Source organism: Ictidomys tridecemlineatus, chromosome 11 (genome assembly GCF_052094955.1).
Source record: "Ictidomys tridecemlineatus isolate mIctTri1 chromosome 11, mIctTri1.hap1, whole genome shotgun sequence".
Classification (NCBI taxonomy): domain Eukaryota; kingdom Metazoa; phylum Chordata; class Mammalia; order Rodentia; family Sciuridae; genus Ictidomys; species Ictidomys tridecemlineatus.
The window spans coordinates 19,532,810-19,548,737 of record NC_135487.1 but is presented as its reverse complement, the minus strand read 5'-3'; the positions used below and the strand labels follow the sequence as shown (position 1 = coordinate 19,548,737).

The 15,928-nt window shown below is 39.4% G+C and overlaps 1 protein-coding gene and 1 long non-coding RNA gene across 4 annotated transcripts in view; one reads left to right on the top strand and one right to left on the bottom strand.

Moving 5' to 3' along the window:
- LOC144367973 (uncharacterized) overlaps positions 1-15,928 on the top strand; it is a 35,686-nt gene that overhangs the window by 2,254 nt on the left and 17,504 nt on the right. The window lies entirely within an intron of this gene.
- Phactr4 (phosphatase and actin regulator 4) overlaps positions 5,140-15,928 on the bottom strand; it is a 95,898-nt gene continuing 85,109 nt past the window's right edge. For all 3 annotated transcript variants that reach the window (XM_005317687.5, XM_078025715.1, XM_005317686.5), the window contains 5 exons: positions 14,533-14,588; positions 12,349-12,410; positions 10,406-10,543; positions 9,225-9,301; positions 5,140-8,132 (listed from right to left, as the gene is read on the bottom strand). In XM_005317687.5, the coding sequence (XP_005317744.1) occupies positions 8,117-8,132; positions 9,225-9,301; positions 10,406-10,543; positions 12,349-12,410; positions 14,533-14,588 (349 nt within the window). In that variant the 3' untranslated portion in view covers positions 5,140-8,116. The remainder of the gene's footprint in view (positions 8,133-9,224; positions 9,302-10,405; positions 10,544-12,348; positions 12,411-14,532; positions 14,589-15,928) is intronic.

The following is a 15,928-nucleotide window of genomic DNA, read 5'->3' as shown; positions in this document are numbered from 1 at the left end:
GCGGTAGCACGCTCGCCTGGCTGGGTTCGATCCTCAACACCACATAAAAATAAAATAAAGATATTGTGTCCACCTAAAACTAAAAAACAAAAAAAAAATCTGGTTAATATGGTAAATTTTTTATGCCTTTACCACACACAAACAAAACCCTACTAATACAAAGGTGTAGGCAAGTAGAGAATCCTGAAGATACATATTTACAGGGCTGGGGGTGTATATCAGTGGTAGAGTGCTTTTTATGCATGAGGTCCTGGGTTTGTTATTCAGCAATGCAAAAAAAAATGATAGAATTTTGTGTATTGTTAGATAAGTTGACAGCCATCACATCCAAGGTATATTGACTAAAAAAGGTTGATAGTATTTCTCCTTTTGCTCTGAGTGCTATACATTTATTATTTTGCTATCATAACAATTCTAAAACATTAGTATGATTACCCAGATTTTAAGATGTGAGACAGAGTCAGGCATGGTAGGGCAAGCCTGTAATCCCAGTGAGGCTAGACTGAGGTAGGAGGATTGCAAATTCAAGGACAGCTTCAGCAATTTAGTAAGGCTCTAAACAATTTAATGAGACCCTGTCTCAAAATTTAAAAAAGTACTGGAGTTATAGTTCAGCGGTAAATTGCTCCTGGATGCAATGCTCCCTACCAAAAAAAAAAAAAAAGTAAGTTTCACCTTAAATTGTTCTTGATGAGAATGTAAAAATTATTTTTAATTCTCAGACATTGAATATCTATCTGTAATATTTTGTGTGACAGGTGAAAAGTAAGCATAAAACACTTCCTGCATACAAAAACTCAATGGTTGAGCTGGGTACAGTGGCACACACCTATAATCCCCGCTGTGCTGGAGGCTGAGGCAGGAGGATAAGGAGTTCAAAAGCCAGCCTCAGCAACAGCTAGGTGCTAAGCAACTGAGTGAGACCCTGTCTCTAAATAAAATACAAAAAAAAAAAAAAAAAGAAGGGCTGGGGATGTGGCTCAGTGGTTGAGTGCACCTGAGTTCAATCTCCAGTACCCCCCAAAACAAAATAAAAGCACAGTAATTCATGCTAGAAAAAGAATTTACATGATTGAATTGTGAATTAAAGTGCTACATTTTATCATGGAGTAATATTTACTTGAAAAATGGCTGACATCTTTTCCAACTACATGTCTGCATTAGACTGCCTATTCTTCCTCACTTAAACCAAAACAACATTCACAATAGGAGGTCATGCATTTCTACATGAATTTTAACCAAAAAGGCAGCTGAAGCTGGTATACACCAGTAATCCCAGCTACTCAGAAGTCTGGAAAGTTTGAGTCCAGCCTTAGCAATGTAGCAAGACCTTGTCTCAAAATAAAAACAAAAAGGGCTCCTGATGTAGGTTAGTGGATTCAATCCTTAGTACGGGGGTTGGGGTTGGAGGGTTGGGGGAATGTGGTCAGGGAAGAAAATGACAGGACATAGAAAGCATGATCAGAGGACAAACAAGTCAGTGTTTGACTCAGAAGCCAAGACTTGGATGTGGCTCAAGCCCTCAAATACCGCAGAATAGACAGTAGATGAATTGAAAATAAGCTTCAGAACATAACAGGTGACTGAGAAATCACTAGATCTTATAGAAAGGCATTCTAGTTCAGATTTTTAAAAAAATATTTATTTATTTAGTTAGTTACTTACTTAGTTTTCGGTGGACACAACATCTTTGTATGTGGTGCTGAGGATCGAACCCAGGCCACACGCATGCCAGGCGAGCGAGCTACCGCTTGAGCCACATCCCCAGCCCCTCGGTTTAGATTTTAATGAGTTGAACAAACATGACTTTAGATAGGGAAGTAGTGTGTATAGACCAGAGGTCATAAATTGATGCCAAGAAACCTGTTCAGTTGATTTCTCTGTCACTTTTATTTTTTCTTTTTATATTACAGGGGATTAAACTCAGTGGCTCTCTACCACTGAGCCCTCTAACCTCCAACCCTATAAATTGAAACAGGGTTTAAGTGGCAGAGGCTGGCCTTAAATTTAAGAGCCACCTACCTCAGTCTCCTGAGTGGGTAGAATTACAAGCATGTACCTTCATACTGAATCCATCACTTCTTTTCCCCCAGCTTGTCAATAATTTAGCTCAACTGCTTGTACTACATAGGAATTTAAGTTTAATGTTAGAGCAGATTATGTGAAGGGAGTGCAGGAAAAGCAGAAGATAGGGTAATAATTTAAAAAGTTTCAAAGGGTATGGGGTTGTGGCTTAGTGGTAGAGTGCTTGCTTAGCATGTATGAGGTACTGGGTTCAAGTTTCAGCACTACATGTAAATAAATAAAAATAAAGATTCATCAACAACTAGAAAAAATATTTTTTAAAAAAGTATGTGGACAGGGGCTGGGATTGTGGCTCAGTGGTAGAGTGCTCACCTAGCACGCGCAGGGCCCTGGGTTCTATCCTCAGTGCCACATAAAACTAAATGTTTGGAATAAAGGTATTGTGTCCAACTACAACCAAAGAAATATATATATATTTTTAAAAAGTATGTGGACGGGGCTGGGGATGTGGCTCAATGGTAGCCTGGCATGCGTGCAGCCCGGGTTTGATCCTCAGCACCACATACAAACAAAGATGTTGTGTCTGCTGAAAACTAAAAAATAAATATTAAAATTCTCTCTCTCTCAAAAAAAAAAATAGAATTCTAAAAAAAAAAAGTATGTGGACAGGGGCTGGGTCTGTGGCTCAGCGGTAGAGCACTTGCCTGGCACGTGCAGGGTGCTGGGTTCAACCCTCAGCACCACATAAAAATGAATAAATAAAATAAAGGTACTGTGTTCAACTAAAAGAAAAAAATTTAAAAAAAGTATGTGGACAATTCCTTAAAAAAAAAGGAGTTTCAAGGGATTATTTTTTTTGAGGGGAGCAGAGAGGATAGGAAGAAGATAAACATTAAAAAAGGGTTGTGTCCTAAGAAACAGATTCAGGGAAATTGTGTTGGTTCCTGTCAGAACACTGCTTTGGGGGGCAGCATTTGGGGGAAGAAATAAACAATATCCACACAAGGCAATAGATGGCGCAAGAGGTCCAGGTTGTTGGTGGTTCCTGCTTTTTCCCTTCATGCTTCCTGGATCCTGGAGCTGGAGTTGAGTTAGAATCCTGAAGCAGTGTTTTAGGCTGTTTTGTCTTCAGGGATACATTGAAGACAAAAAGTTCTTTTATTTTTAGTACTGGAATTGAACCCAGGTGATTTACAACTGAGCTACATCTCCAGTCTTTTTTTTTTTTTTTTTGAGACAGGGTCTTGCAAAGCTACTGAGGTTGGACTTGACTTGCCATTCTCCTGCTTCAGTTTTCTGAGTTGCTGGGATACACGCATGTGCCACAGTGTCCAGCTATGCTTTCCTTTGTTGTACAGTTTTTTACAAGATTCCCTGTCCATTCAGTATCCACTGGACCTGCCCTTTCTGATTATGGTTTTCCAAAAACACTCTCTTCTGGAGTAGTCATCTAAATCCACAAAAACCCAAAATTCATTCTCTTTTTCTGCAGCTACTGGGCAATGTACTCTTTCTAAGTAGTCTTTCCGGACGTGAAGGCGATCTGGCTGCGGCATTGATCACCAGGGTTGATTTGGCTTATCTGGATGGCTAGGTGGATGTTCCATTTCACCCTCACAGCTCCACGTGTGTCCCTCCAAAAGCTGTGTGCTGGGTGAAGGAGGACAACTTTCCCTGATAGAGAAGGATGTTTTTTAGGTCAAGAGTAGCTGTGCTCTCCTGCTAGAACCTCCAGACAAGATCTCAAGGTCCAAATAGTCTTTTGGAGGGAGTTTAACCTCAAACATGCAGTGGCAATTCGAGGTCTCTTTTGATGGTGAGTAAAAGGAAAATCTGGGAGCAGTTCTGTTTCTTTACTCCTTGATAAAGGATAATGTGCTAAACAAGGCTAGACTCTGAAGTGAGGAGTACAAAGTGAGTCATTGCTGAGGCCACCTGTATTAAACTGGGCTGTTTGCCAAGAGTACAGAAGAACCAGTTGTCCTCTTGTGATGTCAGCTGGAGGTCCAATTATATGTGGCCCACATTTAGTAAATCCTTTTGAAGGCAATCAGTTGGAATACAAGTGCTTGTCTTCAAATATGTGCAAAGAATGATTACATAATTGCTTTGACCTCAGGAAGCAACTTCATCTTAGTTTTTCTTTTGTACCTTGAACTACTTTTTTTTAAAATATTTATTTTTTAGGTGTAGATGGACACAACACAATGCCTTTGTTTTTATGTGGTGCTGGGGATCGAACCCCGGTCCTGCCCGTGCTAGGCGAGCGCTCTACCGCTGAGCCACAATCCCAGCCCTTCTTTTTTTTAATATTTATTTTTTAGTTTTTCGGCAGATACAACATCTTTGTTTGTATGTGGTGCTGAGGATTGAACCTGGGCCGCACATATGCCAGGCGAGCGTGCTACCGCTTGAGCCACATCCCCAGCCCTACCCTTGAACTTCTGATCCTTAAGTCTTAGCCTCCGAAATGGCTGGGATTACAGGCATGCACATAGCATAGCACTTGGCCATCTTAAGTTTCTTCACTGGTAAAATGAATATATCACTTACTAACTAGCTAGGGGTGGGCTACACAGGACAGATGCTTAGTGCAATGCTGTCACAATTGGCTGTTTTTTTGGATTTGTGCAGACACAAACGTGATTGACTCTCACCTCTGGCTACATTTGACATCCTTATGGTTATTTCTTCCCCATCACCTACTTCTCACATAGGGTAATTAGCAATATTTTGGGTTTGCCAGGTGCGGTGGCACATGCCTGTAATCCCAGTGGCTCTAGAGGCTGAGGCAGAAGGATGAGTTTGAAACCAACCTCAGCAATTTATAGAGGCCTTAAGCAACTTAGGGAGACCTGGTCTCTAAATAAAAAAGGGCTGGAAATGTGTCTCAGTGGCTTAAGTGCCCGCCCCTAGGTTCAATCCCCAGTACTGAAAAAAAAAATTTTTTTTGGCTTTGTTTTTTGTGGTGCTAGGGATTGAATTCAGGGCAAACACATGCTAGGTAAGTGCTCTACCACTAAGCTATAATCCCAGCCTCTTGGATATAATTTTTAAGCAGGCTTTCATCTTTTGGAATAGAGCATAAAAAATAAATAACACATTCCAGAAGGCTTGGCATTTTAAACTTCTAACATATTTTAATAATTAATATTGATAGTAAGACTGATATACAATGCAATTATTTATTTTACATGGAGATTCTGTACATCAGGGCAGCATCTTGAAGTACAACACACAGCTTTTATTTCTTCTTTTACATTATGATTGTGAACTTCACATTTACACAGAAAGGGAACACAAATCCATTTTTATTTACATAAAAACTAAATAAACAATTGAACACATTTTACACCCAAAGTATCTTGTTTCTAAACAACACAAATGAGATGAAAGATCAATCAGAATCCTTGGATGGCACATAGAAGGCAGACAAGTAGCTCAGGAATCAAATTTTGTATTAAGCTTGGCACATTAAGGGAAAGAAAGGCAGTTAAAGAAGGGTTTGAAAATGTCATTTCAAGTCAGAGAATGCAGGCACATGCCAAGCAGTTCCCAAACCAATAAGACAGGATGGTTAAGAGTCAAGTTAGCAGTTTATCTGTGACCACCATATACCCAGACCTCTAACAGACTGAATTACTCCAAATGCTAATGAACTTCAAAGAGATGTAGATCTAGTATTGTTCCATAGCCTTTATAAAACCTTTGACAGTAATTGAGAACTCCAACTCCCACCCCAATCCCTACACAGAGAGAAAATACTACCTTGTAAATTCACTTTGACTTTTTTGTTTTGACCTGATGTTCTCATTCTTCAGCAAATCTGATGTGAACATGAAAGAAGAAAAATCTACTCAAAAATTACATACAGAAAATGATAGATGCTGGGCATGGTATCACACACCTGTAATCCCAGTGACTCAGGAGCTTGAGACAGGAGGACTGCAGTTAATGTGGTCCTCAACAACTTTGTGAGACCCTGTCTCAAAAAATAAAAAAGGGGGTCTAGGGGTATAGCTTAGTTGATAGAGTGCTTGCCTCGCATGCACAAGGCCCTGGGTTCAATCCCCAGCACCACAAAAAATAAATAAAAAATAAAAAAGGGCTGGGCATGTAGCTCAGTGGTAAAGCACTCTTGGGTTCAATCTCTAGTACCAAAACAAAGAAACGAAAAACCAAGAACAAATGACAAGAGATCAGAAAGAAACCTATAAAACAGTACAATTTCCTAAACATCACAGTGAAGAAAAAGTCCACATTCATCAGTTAAATAAAAACTGTCTCTTTCTTCCACTTACAATGTGAATAGGAATAAAGAGGGAGATACTAAGTGGGATGAGGCTCAGTGGTAGAGCGCTTGCTTAGCATACAACATGAGGTCCTGGATTCAATCCCCAGTACCGCAAAAAAAAAAAAAAAAAAAAAGTACAGCTTAGTGGTAGAGTGCATGCCAGTCATGTGCAAGGCCCTGGTTTCAATCACCAGCACTGCAAATAAAATAAACTTGCATATGATTTCAGTGTGGTTACTGAGACCAAACTAGCCCAGTCCGTTTAAATGAAATGTCCATTTAATTAATTTAAATGAAAAAGAACCAGGCCCAGGGGTGCATACCTGTAATCCCAGCAACAGGAGGATCCCAAGTTCAAGACAAGCCTCAGCAACTTAGCAAGGGCATAAGCAACTTAGTGAAACCCTGTCTCACAATAAAAAAAATAAAATAAAAAGAGCTAGGGATGTAGCTCAGGGGTAAAGCACCTCTGGGTTCAATCCCGAATCCCCCCGTCACCACCACCAAAAAAAAAGAAGGAAATAGGATAACCAAACTTTTTATTTTAGGAAATTATACTAACATATATTACAATTACAAAATGAGGTGGGACTAAGCCAATTCCTAGGCACCAAAAACGCTGGCTACAGCGTGGAAAAGGAACCGTGAGTTAAGCTGCCAGAGAATGCCAGGAGAATAGTGTTAGAGTGAAGAGGGAATGTGCAGCAGGAGAGGGCAAACGGCACTTAGAGAAGGGCAGTGAGCCATAACATGCCCCTCCTTTGTGGTTCTCCAAAGACATTTTCCCATGTAGCACCCCACATCCCTTAGGATCTTGCTGCGATTCTGGTTGGAAGTGTGGGGGCTGACACCAAACAAGTGCTCACCCAGCATGTCTACAACTCTGCTTTACTACTGGTTGAAGTGATTTACAGTATTTGGTACAATAAAAGTACAACAGCCTATAAAATTTAAACCACCAGTCAGCTTTCTGCCAAATTGGCATTAATGTTAAGGCCTTTTCTTGTTTTATATACAAAAAAATATACACGCTTTCTCATTTGACCAACTTGCATTCTGGTTGCAGCTCAGACTTTAATGAACAGGAAAAACATAAGTTCCCATTACTTCTTCAAAATCATTTAAAAATAAAAATTAGGATGACAAGTGCCAAAAAGGAGGAACATGTCAGATCCTGAGCTTCCCCTCAGACATGTATGCCTGAAGAGAACTATATTGCTGTGTTACAAGAGGTATAGTGCAATGCTATCAATTGACATCCCAGTGTGGTATGAAGGCATCCTCTGGAAGTGGGGACCCCTTTTTCCAGAAGGCTGGGGCCTCTAGAAAATTTTCCCACAAGCAATTATTTTTGAAGGCTGGAATTTAGTGCCTATACAAGTGGGTCTCACAATTAGGGCAGGGCAGGTAAGGCTAATGGTGCAAACTGTGCCTCAGCACAGGCAGTAATTTTGGGGCAAGGGTGTGGAAAAGTCAGTAAAACTCAGAACCTGCCAGTGGCTCAGAACTTTGGTGACTGGTGAGGGAAAACCCCTCAAGAATGTTGCTATATTAAAAAGTTCAAAAGTACTGATGAAGTGTTGGCTTTTGTCCCAGGGGCAGCACATGAGAATCCATTCCAGTGGAAGGCTACATTCATAGGAGTGCTGTTCACTCCAGAACCAGATCCCAGAGGATGCAATTCTGGCTATGCGGGGGAAGTGCTAAAGTTCCCTCCATAATGTCACTCTGGAAACAAGCAGCAAAGCAGTCCTGGTTTTTGGAGAAGTTGTTTAGTTCCTTTCTCAAACTTCAGCATTATGGACGATGGTAGCTAAAACAGATGATCAAAAGAAAGGTTACCAAATAATGTAGATAACTTTTCTTGTATCAGTAGTAATGAAATATCACATTCTTTTTTATTTTTATTTTTTTGGTGCTGGGGATTAAACCCAGGGCCTTGGGCTTGTGAGACAAACCTCTTACCAACTCAGCTATACCCCAGCCCCTGAAATGTTATATTCTTTTTTTAATGTTTTTTAGCTGGGTGTGATGGTGCAAGCTTATAATGCAAGAGGAGCACAAGTTCAAGACCACCCTCAGCAACTAAGCAAGGCTCTAAGCAAATAGCAAGACCCCATCTCAAAATTAAAAATAGAAAGGGCTGGGATGTAGTTCCTAGGTTCAACAGCCAGTAACCATCCTGCCCCCCCAATAAGTCTTTTTTCTACTTTTTTAAAAATGATTTTTCTTTCTTTTTTCATCGATTTCATTATTATTATTTTTAAATATACGACAGCAGTGGAATGCATTACAATTCTTATTACACATATAGAGCACAATTTTTTGTATCTCTGTTTGTATATAAAGTATGTTGATACCCAATTCAAGTCTTCATACATGTACTTTGTATAAAGATGTCCATCATATTCCACCATCCTTGCTAATCCCCTGCCCCCTCCCTTTCCCTCTCACCCCTCTTCCCCCCCCCTTTTTTCCACTCTTAATTCCCTTCAGTTGCATGTGACATGCGACACCCCTGCTCCCTCCACCCCCCAGTACTGGATTGCGCCACATCCCTGGCCCTTTTTTTGTTATTTTATTTAGAGAGAGGGCCTTATAGAATTGCTTAGGGCCTTGAGAAGGCCTTACAGAGTTGCTTAGGGCCTTGCTAAATTGCTGAGGCTGGCTTTGAATTCAGATCCTCCTGCCTCAGCCTCCTGATGATGTTAGAATTCTCTCTCTCTCTCTCTTTTTTTTTTTTGTGGTGCAGGGGATAGTGCTGGGCATTGTGCATACTAGGCAAGCGCTCTAGCCCTGATCTACATCCTTAGTCCAGAGTTCTCCAACCTAAACAGCTCTGATATGTTTGTTTGTTGGGGTAAATTTTACTTAGCTTATAGTTTTTGGGTCTTTTGGCTCTTACCGTGTGAAATGTTTGCTCTCTTCATGAACCTCCATCTCTGAGCTTTTAAATTCATTTAATTCTTTTCTAATAGCAGCCTGTAGGGTAGAAATAAAAAAGATTTTAGCATTTTCTGTCTGCTGTAGTATAGCACTATGATTTGCCATCTATTCCCTATTGTGCTTAACTTTGAGAGTCACTGAGTCCCTGACAGGCAACACAGAGGGAAGAAAAAAAATCCAGGTCCACACATTAAGCCAAGCTCTGAACCTAACATACATCACGTTAAGCCAAGCTCTGAACCTAACATACATCATTTTCTGACACAATTCATCTCACAATAAACCTAAAATGTCAAGATAAATCCAAATATTGAAAACCCTGAAGAGAGATTATAGTTTTTTATATTTTTCACAGCATGTAAAAATGCCTTTCCTACTGTAGAAGTTTATGTGTGTGCCAGATGCAGTGGTGCAAGCCTGTAATACCAGCTACTTAGAAGGCTGAGGCAGGAAGACTAAAAGATCCAGATCAACCTGGGCAACTAAGAGATAACCTTGCGATAAAGAGGGGCTGGTGTGGTGGCCTTCAGCAATTTTGTGAGACCCTGCCTCAAAAAAAAAAAAAAAAAAAAAAGGGGGGGGAAGGAGGGTTAGTTAGGGATGTGGCTCAGTGAAAAGTGCCCCTGAGCTAAATTCCTAGTGCCAAAAACAAACAACAAAAAAAGGGAACTATGATGAATATGTGTGAATGTGTGTAATTACTGAACTATACCACTCCAAATCCATTCAACAAATGTGTTTTAATGCATCAGGCTCTGGATTCAATCTCCAATATCGCCTGCATGCATGTACACACACACACACACACACACAAATAAATAAAACAAAATTTAAAACATTTTGTTTCCTTCTTGTTTTTTCACTTTGTGATACAGCAGGGATTTCCTCCTCTTCTTTCAATGCCGGTGGTGGAGTCAGGGATTTCCTCCTCTTCTTTCAATGCCGGTGGTGGAGTCATTAGTATAAGATTTTGGTTGTACACCCTGTGATTTTATATCTTGATTTGAAATTTAATATTATATCAAAACTAGAAGCTTTATGGTTCCTTATTTTATTTAGTATCTGGCATCCTTCAAGTAAAGAAAAAAGAGAGCATGCTCTCAAATATGAAAGAAAATATGTTACATGTTTTACAGTTACCTTGTCAGCAGGAGTCAGCTTGGTCCAAGGTTTGTCAGCTCGCCGGTCATAATCTTGAGCATCTGTTACTTCCACATATTCATTAAACCTCAGAATCTTCCTTGCAAGTAGTTCAGCCACAGTAGGCCTTTGACTGAGCTGAAAGAAATGGAATCTTTTAGTTCTCTATGCCAGGAATTAGCAATCACTTATGCATTCAAATTGCCTCTAAACTTTGTTTAATACTGAAATCACCTGGGGAGCTTTCACCATTATTAATTCTTGGGCATCATCCCCAGAATTTTTTCTTTTTAAGTAATTTCATTGCACAACTAAGATTGAGATACACTGCTAGAATCTGTGCTTCTCAAACATCAACATACATTCAAATCCCCCCAGGGATCTGTTTAAAATGTAGATTCTAGGCTGAAAGTATAGTTCAGTGGTAAAGCTTAGCATACTTGAGGCCATGACTTCAATCCCCAATACCAAAAACATTTAAGAATAAATAAATAAATAAAATGGAGTCTCTTATTAATTGAGTCTTGGGTAGAGCCTGACACTAAGCATCTCTTAGAAAACCCCAGGTGATAATAATGATGCTGGTCCACAGATCACATTTTTGTTTTTTTAGTATGGGGGTTGAACCCAAGGGCACTCAAACACTGAGCCACATCCCTAGTCTTTTTTATCTGTTTATTTATTTATTTATTTAGTTGCAGGTGGACACAATATCTTTATTTTATTTATGTATTTTTAGGTGGTGTAGGGGATCGAACCCAGTGCCCCAAGCATGCTAGGCAAGCACTCTACCACTAAGCCACTACCCCAGCCTCCTAGCCTTTTTTATATTTATTTAGAGGCAGGTTCTCGATGATTTGCTTAGGTCCTCACTAAGTTGCTGTGGCTGGCTTTGAACTTGTGATCCTCCTGCCTCAGCCTCCCAAGCCGCTGGGATTATAGGTGTGTGCCACCATGTCACGCTCCATGGACCACATTTTGAGTAGCAAGGCTCTTGTGCATTTCATTTCAGCATCAACAATACACAAAGTAGAGGATTCCTTAACAAACTGATTTAAGATTGCAGGTAACCTGCTCAATCTGAAGATGGCCTCAAATTATCAAAGATAATTCCTCCATTCCAGGAGAAAGGATGAAATAGGATAATTCCAGAAATTAATATCTAGATCCCTTGCTCTTCTGGGGATTCTTAGAAATTTTAAGTAGTATTTGCCAGGCATAGTGATACATGCCTGTTATAACAGCACCTTGGAAGTCTGAGGCAACTTTGTGAGACCCATCTTAAAATTAAAAAAAAAAAAAAAAAAAAAAGTGCTGGGGAATGTGACTTAGTGGTTATTCCCTGGTACCCCAAACAAACAAAGTTCCAGGCCACCTTGGACAATTTAGCAAGTCCTATCTCAAAATAAAATATAAAAAGGGCTGGAGATGTAGTTCAGTGATTGAGCACCCCAGGGGTCAATCTCTAGTACCACAAAAAACAAACAACCAACAACAACAAAAAATTAGTTTGCTTTGTAAAACTGAATGCTACACTCTCCTCCTGTTATTGTCTCTACACAGCAACAAGTTTTAAGGGGTTGGGGGGTATGTACCTCAGTGTTAGAGCACTTTCGTAGCAGGTGCAACGCCCTGGGTTTTATTACCAGCATCACAAACAAAAATTCCCACACATACAACAACAACAAAACACAAAACAAAACTGCACCACTTTTTACAGAGTATACATCAAAATCCCAAGTCCAAAAAGGTAAAAATTATCAAACTCCTCCTTGTAAAGGTCTGTTTTAAACATTAAAAATCAAAGAAAAATTATTTTCTTATTATTATTATATGTATTATTTTCTACATATATAGCAAATTCATTATTTCCACAAATAGGTCATTAAAATCCAAGACAAAGTTAATAGGCAGATTGAAATCAACCACACAGGAAGCTGTACCTTTCTAGTGAGCCGACGTTTAATCTCTCGTTTTTCTGCCTGACGATCAGCTTCATTTTTAGCTACATTCGACAGTCAGAAACAAAGAATGATTATTACTTCAAAATGGCAATTTGCTTATCAAACATTTTGATAATTATACCACAGGTCTATCTATCTCACTTTCTTTCTTTATTGTGGTACCGAAAACCGAACCAAGAGTCTCACAAATGCTAGATAAGTGCTCTACTACTAAGCTACATCCCTAGCACTTTTCATTTTCAGTTAGGGATTATAGATGTTAAGTTACCCTCTTATTTTAGCCTCCCTAGAAGTTGGGATTATAGGTGTGTGCCCCGGCACCCAACTAACCAAGACAATTTTTTTTCTTTTATTTTGGTACCAAGGATTGAATCCAGGGGCATTAAACCAGTGAGCCATATCCACAACCCCTTTTTACTTTTTGAATTTTGAGACAGGGCCTTGCTAAGTTGCTTAGGGCATCAGTAAATTGCGAAGGCTGGCTTTGAACTTGCAATACTCCTGCTCAAGCTTAATCCCTGGAGAGAGGGAAGGAGGGAGAGAGGGAGGGAGGGAGAGAGAGAGAGAGGATGGGTGAAGGGGAGAGACAGAGAAGAGAAGAGAGAGAAGAGAGAAAGAGAGAAAAGTCTCTACTTTTTTTTGATCATGCTGGAATTCAAACCCAGGGCTCTGGGTTTGCTAGGCAAGCATTCTACTACTGAGCTACATACTCAGCCCTAGTCTTCACATTTTTTAACAGTTTTATATCTACCTAAAATATTCTCCATTATTCTATGGTTTGCAAAGCCAGAATATTTACTAGGTGTAGATGGACACAACACAATGCCTTTATTTTTATGTGGTGCTGAGGATTGAACCTGGGTCCAGCCCATGCTAGGCAAGTGCTCTACCGCTGAGCCACAATCCCAGCCCAATTTGTATTTTTGTAGTTGTAGATGCCAGCATGCCTTTATTTTATTTGTTTATTTTTATGTGGTGCTAAGGATTGAACCCAGGGCCTCACATGTGCTAGGCAATTGCTCAGCTACTGAGCTATAGCCCCAGCCCACTAAGAGCCATTTTAAAAAAGTTTTCATATTTTTGCTCAAGAGTAACTGTTAAGAATAGACAAAAGAGATCACACCAAGTTTCAGGTAATATGTTTATAAAGCCTCCCACACTTTATCTTCCAAAATTATTTATTTATCTATTTATCTATCTATCTGTAGGTGGACACAACACCCCCATTTTATTTATTTATTTATTTATTTTTGCTATTTATTTATTTATTTATTTTTAGTTTTCGGCAGGCACAACATCTTTGTTTTGTATGTGGTGCTGAGGATCGAACCCGGGCCGCACGCATGCCAGGCGAGTGCGCTACCACTTGAGCCACATCCCCAGCCCTTATTTATTTATTTTTATGTGGTGCCGAGGATCGAACCCAGGGCCTTGAATGTGCTAGGCGAGCACTCACTGAGCCACAACCCCAGCCCAGCCTTCCACACTTTAAATTCACTAAGTGACTAAATTGTGTATACCTAAAAAGTATTATGGGAATGATCAGACTGAGCATCCCAACAAGCAATCCCAGGGAAGCCTGAACCGCTTCAGTAATGAGATTTTTCTAAACTTTGGAAAGACAAATCACATCTGTATTAAATTAGAATGCTATTTCAGGAAGTTAATTATATATATATAGACAACAAATTAAATACATGGTCTTACTTAGGGGCTATGGAGGTAAAGACAGTCTTAATGACTGAAAGCAGCAGGAAAATTGCATTTCTAGGGACTTGCATTGGATTCCAAGCCCTCTGATTCTACTAGCACAAGAACATCTCATTCACATGCACAGTTACTACCGTAGTTCCTTCCATGAAGACAGAGAAAAGTTGGGTCACATCTCTTATACACTGTCAAATGCCCAAAGCAATTTGAGGAAAATGTGAAAACATTAAAGCAAAATTTTTTATAGTATCATAATATACTAAACAATGCCATGTAGCTTCTTCCAAAGGAAGCTTGGGGGAACTGTTCCCACAGGGGAAAAATATTTTTCCCAGACTGAAACACTCTCTTCTTGGCCCTTTTAGCAATTACTTCTTTTATCTTTTATGTACATTAAAATAATAGACATATAAAAGAATATCTGCATAATTTTATTTCCATAGCTGGACTTACGTTGCAGTATATTTCGTTGTTCTAGTTCTTCTGGTGTTGGTCTTTGACTCAGTCTCCTAAAAGGGAGATAAATGGGGATACTTATTATCTCACTTAAAGCTCTTCTTTACAATGATAGTTTATATTAGCCCCTAAGCAAGTTTAAAAAAAAAAATCAATAAATTTTCAAATGGATATATTTCATTTTCTTATCCGATTATTTATGAAACAATTTCCACATTGAAAGTACTAAGTCGGGCCCATGGCACATGCAGTGGCTCGGGCCGCTGAGACCAGATCACAAGTTCAAAACCAGCCTCAGCAAGTCAATAAGGCCCTAAGAAATCAGCAAGACCCCGACTTAAAATGGGCTAGGGATGTGGCTCAGTAGTTAAACACCCCTGAGTTCAATCCCTGGTACAAAAAAATAAAAAATGAAATAATAAAAATTAAAAAAAGAAAGTACTAATATAGAGCTAGAGATGTAGCTTAGTGGATAGCACTTGCCTGGTATAGGTGACGCCCTGGGTTCAATCCCTAACATTAAAGAGGGGGAAAAAAGAAAAGACAAACTTGAAAGTATTAATATTACAGATATCATATTATATATCATTAAAATATCATATTTTTTGGGGGAGGGGGTAGTGCTGGGGATTGAACCCAATGCCTCAACATGCCAGGCCTGTGCTGAGCCACAACCTCAGCCTGGTAATCTTTATAATATATATGTGCATGTGTGTGTGTACTTGTTGTTGTTTGTTTTATTGAGATGGGATCTCATAATGTTGTCCTGGGCTCAAGTAAACCTTCTGCTTTAGCCTCTCAAGTAGCTGGACTATAAGCATGAATCACTATGACCAGCTGCTGTTTGGATTTTTAAGCAGTGGTTTAGGAGACACAGAAATTTAAGATGGTCTCTTTCTATATATTTTTAGTTATACTGGGGATTGAACTCAGGGTCTTCTGTATCCATCCCCAGCTCTCGTTAATTCTATGATTTTAATTTGTCTTCTCTGTGAAGTATTTGATAAGGTTTTTCATAGTTCTGATGAAGTTACTAACCAATGACAACTTGTCATTTCTTTTCCTTTTAAATATTTTTTAGTTGTTGATAGACCTTTATTTATTTATATGCAGTGCTTCACACAAGCCAGGCGAGTGCGCTACCACTGAGCCACAGCCCCCACCCATTTCTGTCATTTCTGAATTCAGAAAGCTATTCATTTTTAACTTTAATCTCAATATTTATCAGACAGCATTTCAGCTACTTGTTTTTTTTTTTTTTTTTTGTACCAGAGATTGAACCAGGGGCTCCTAACCAATAAATCACATCCCCAGTCCTTTTTATTTTGAGCCTTCCTAAATTGCTGAGATTGGCTTTGAGCTTGAAATCCTGCCTCAACCTCTGGAGCTGCTG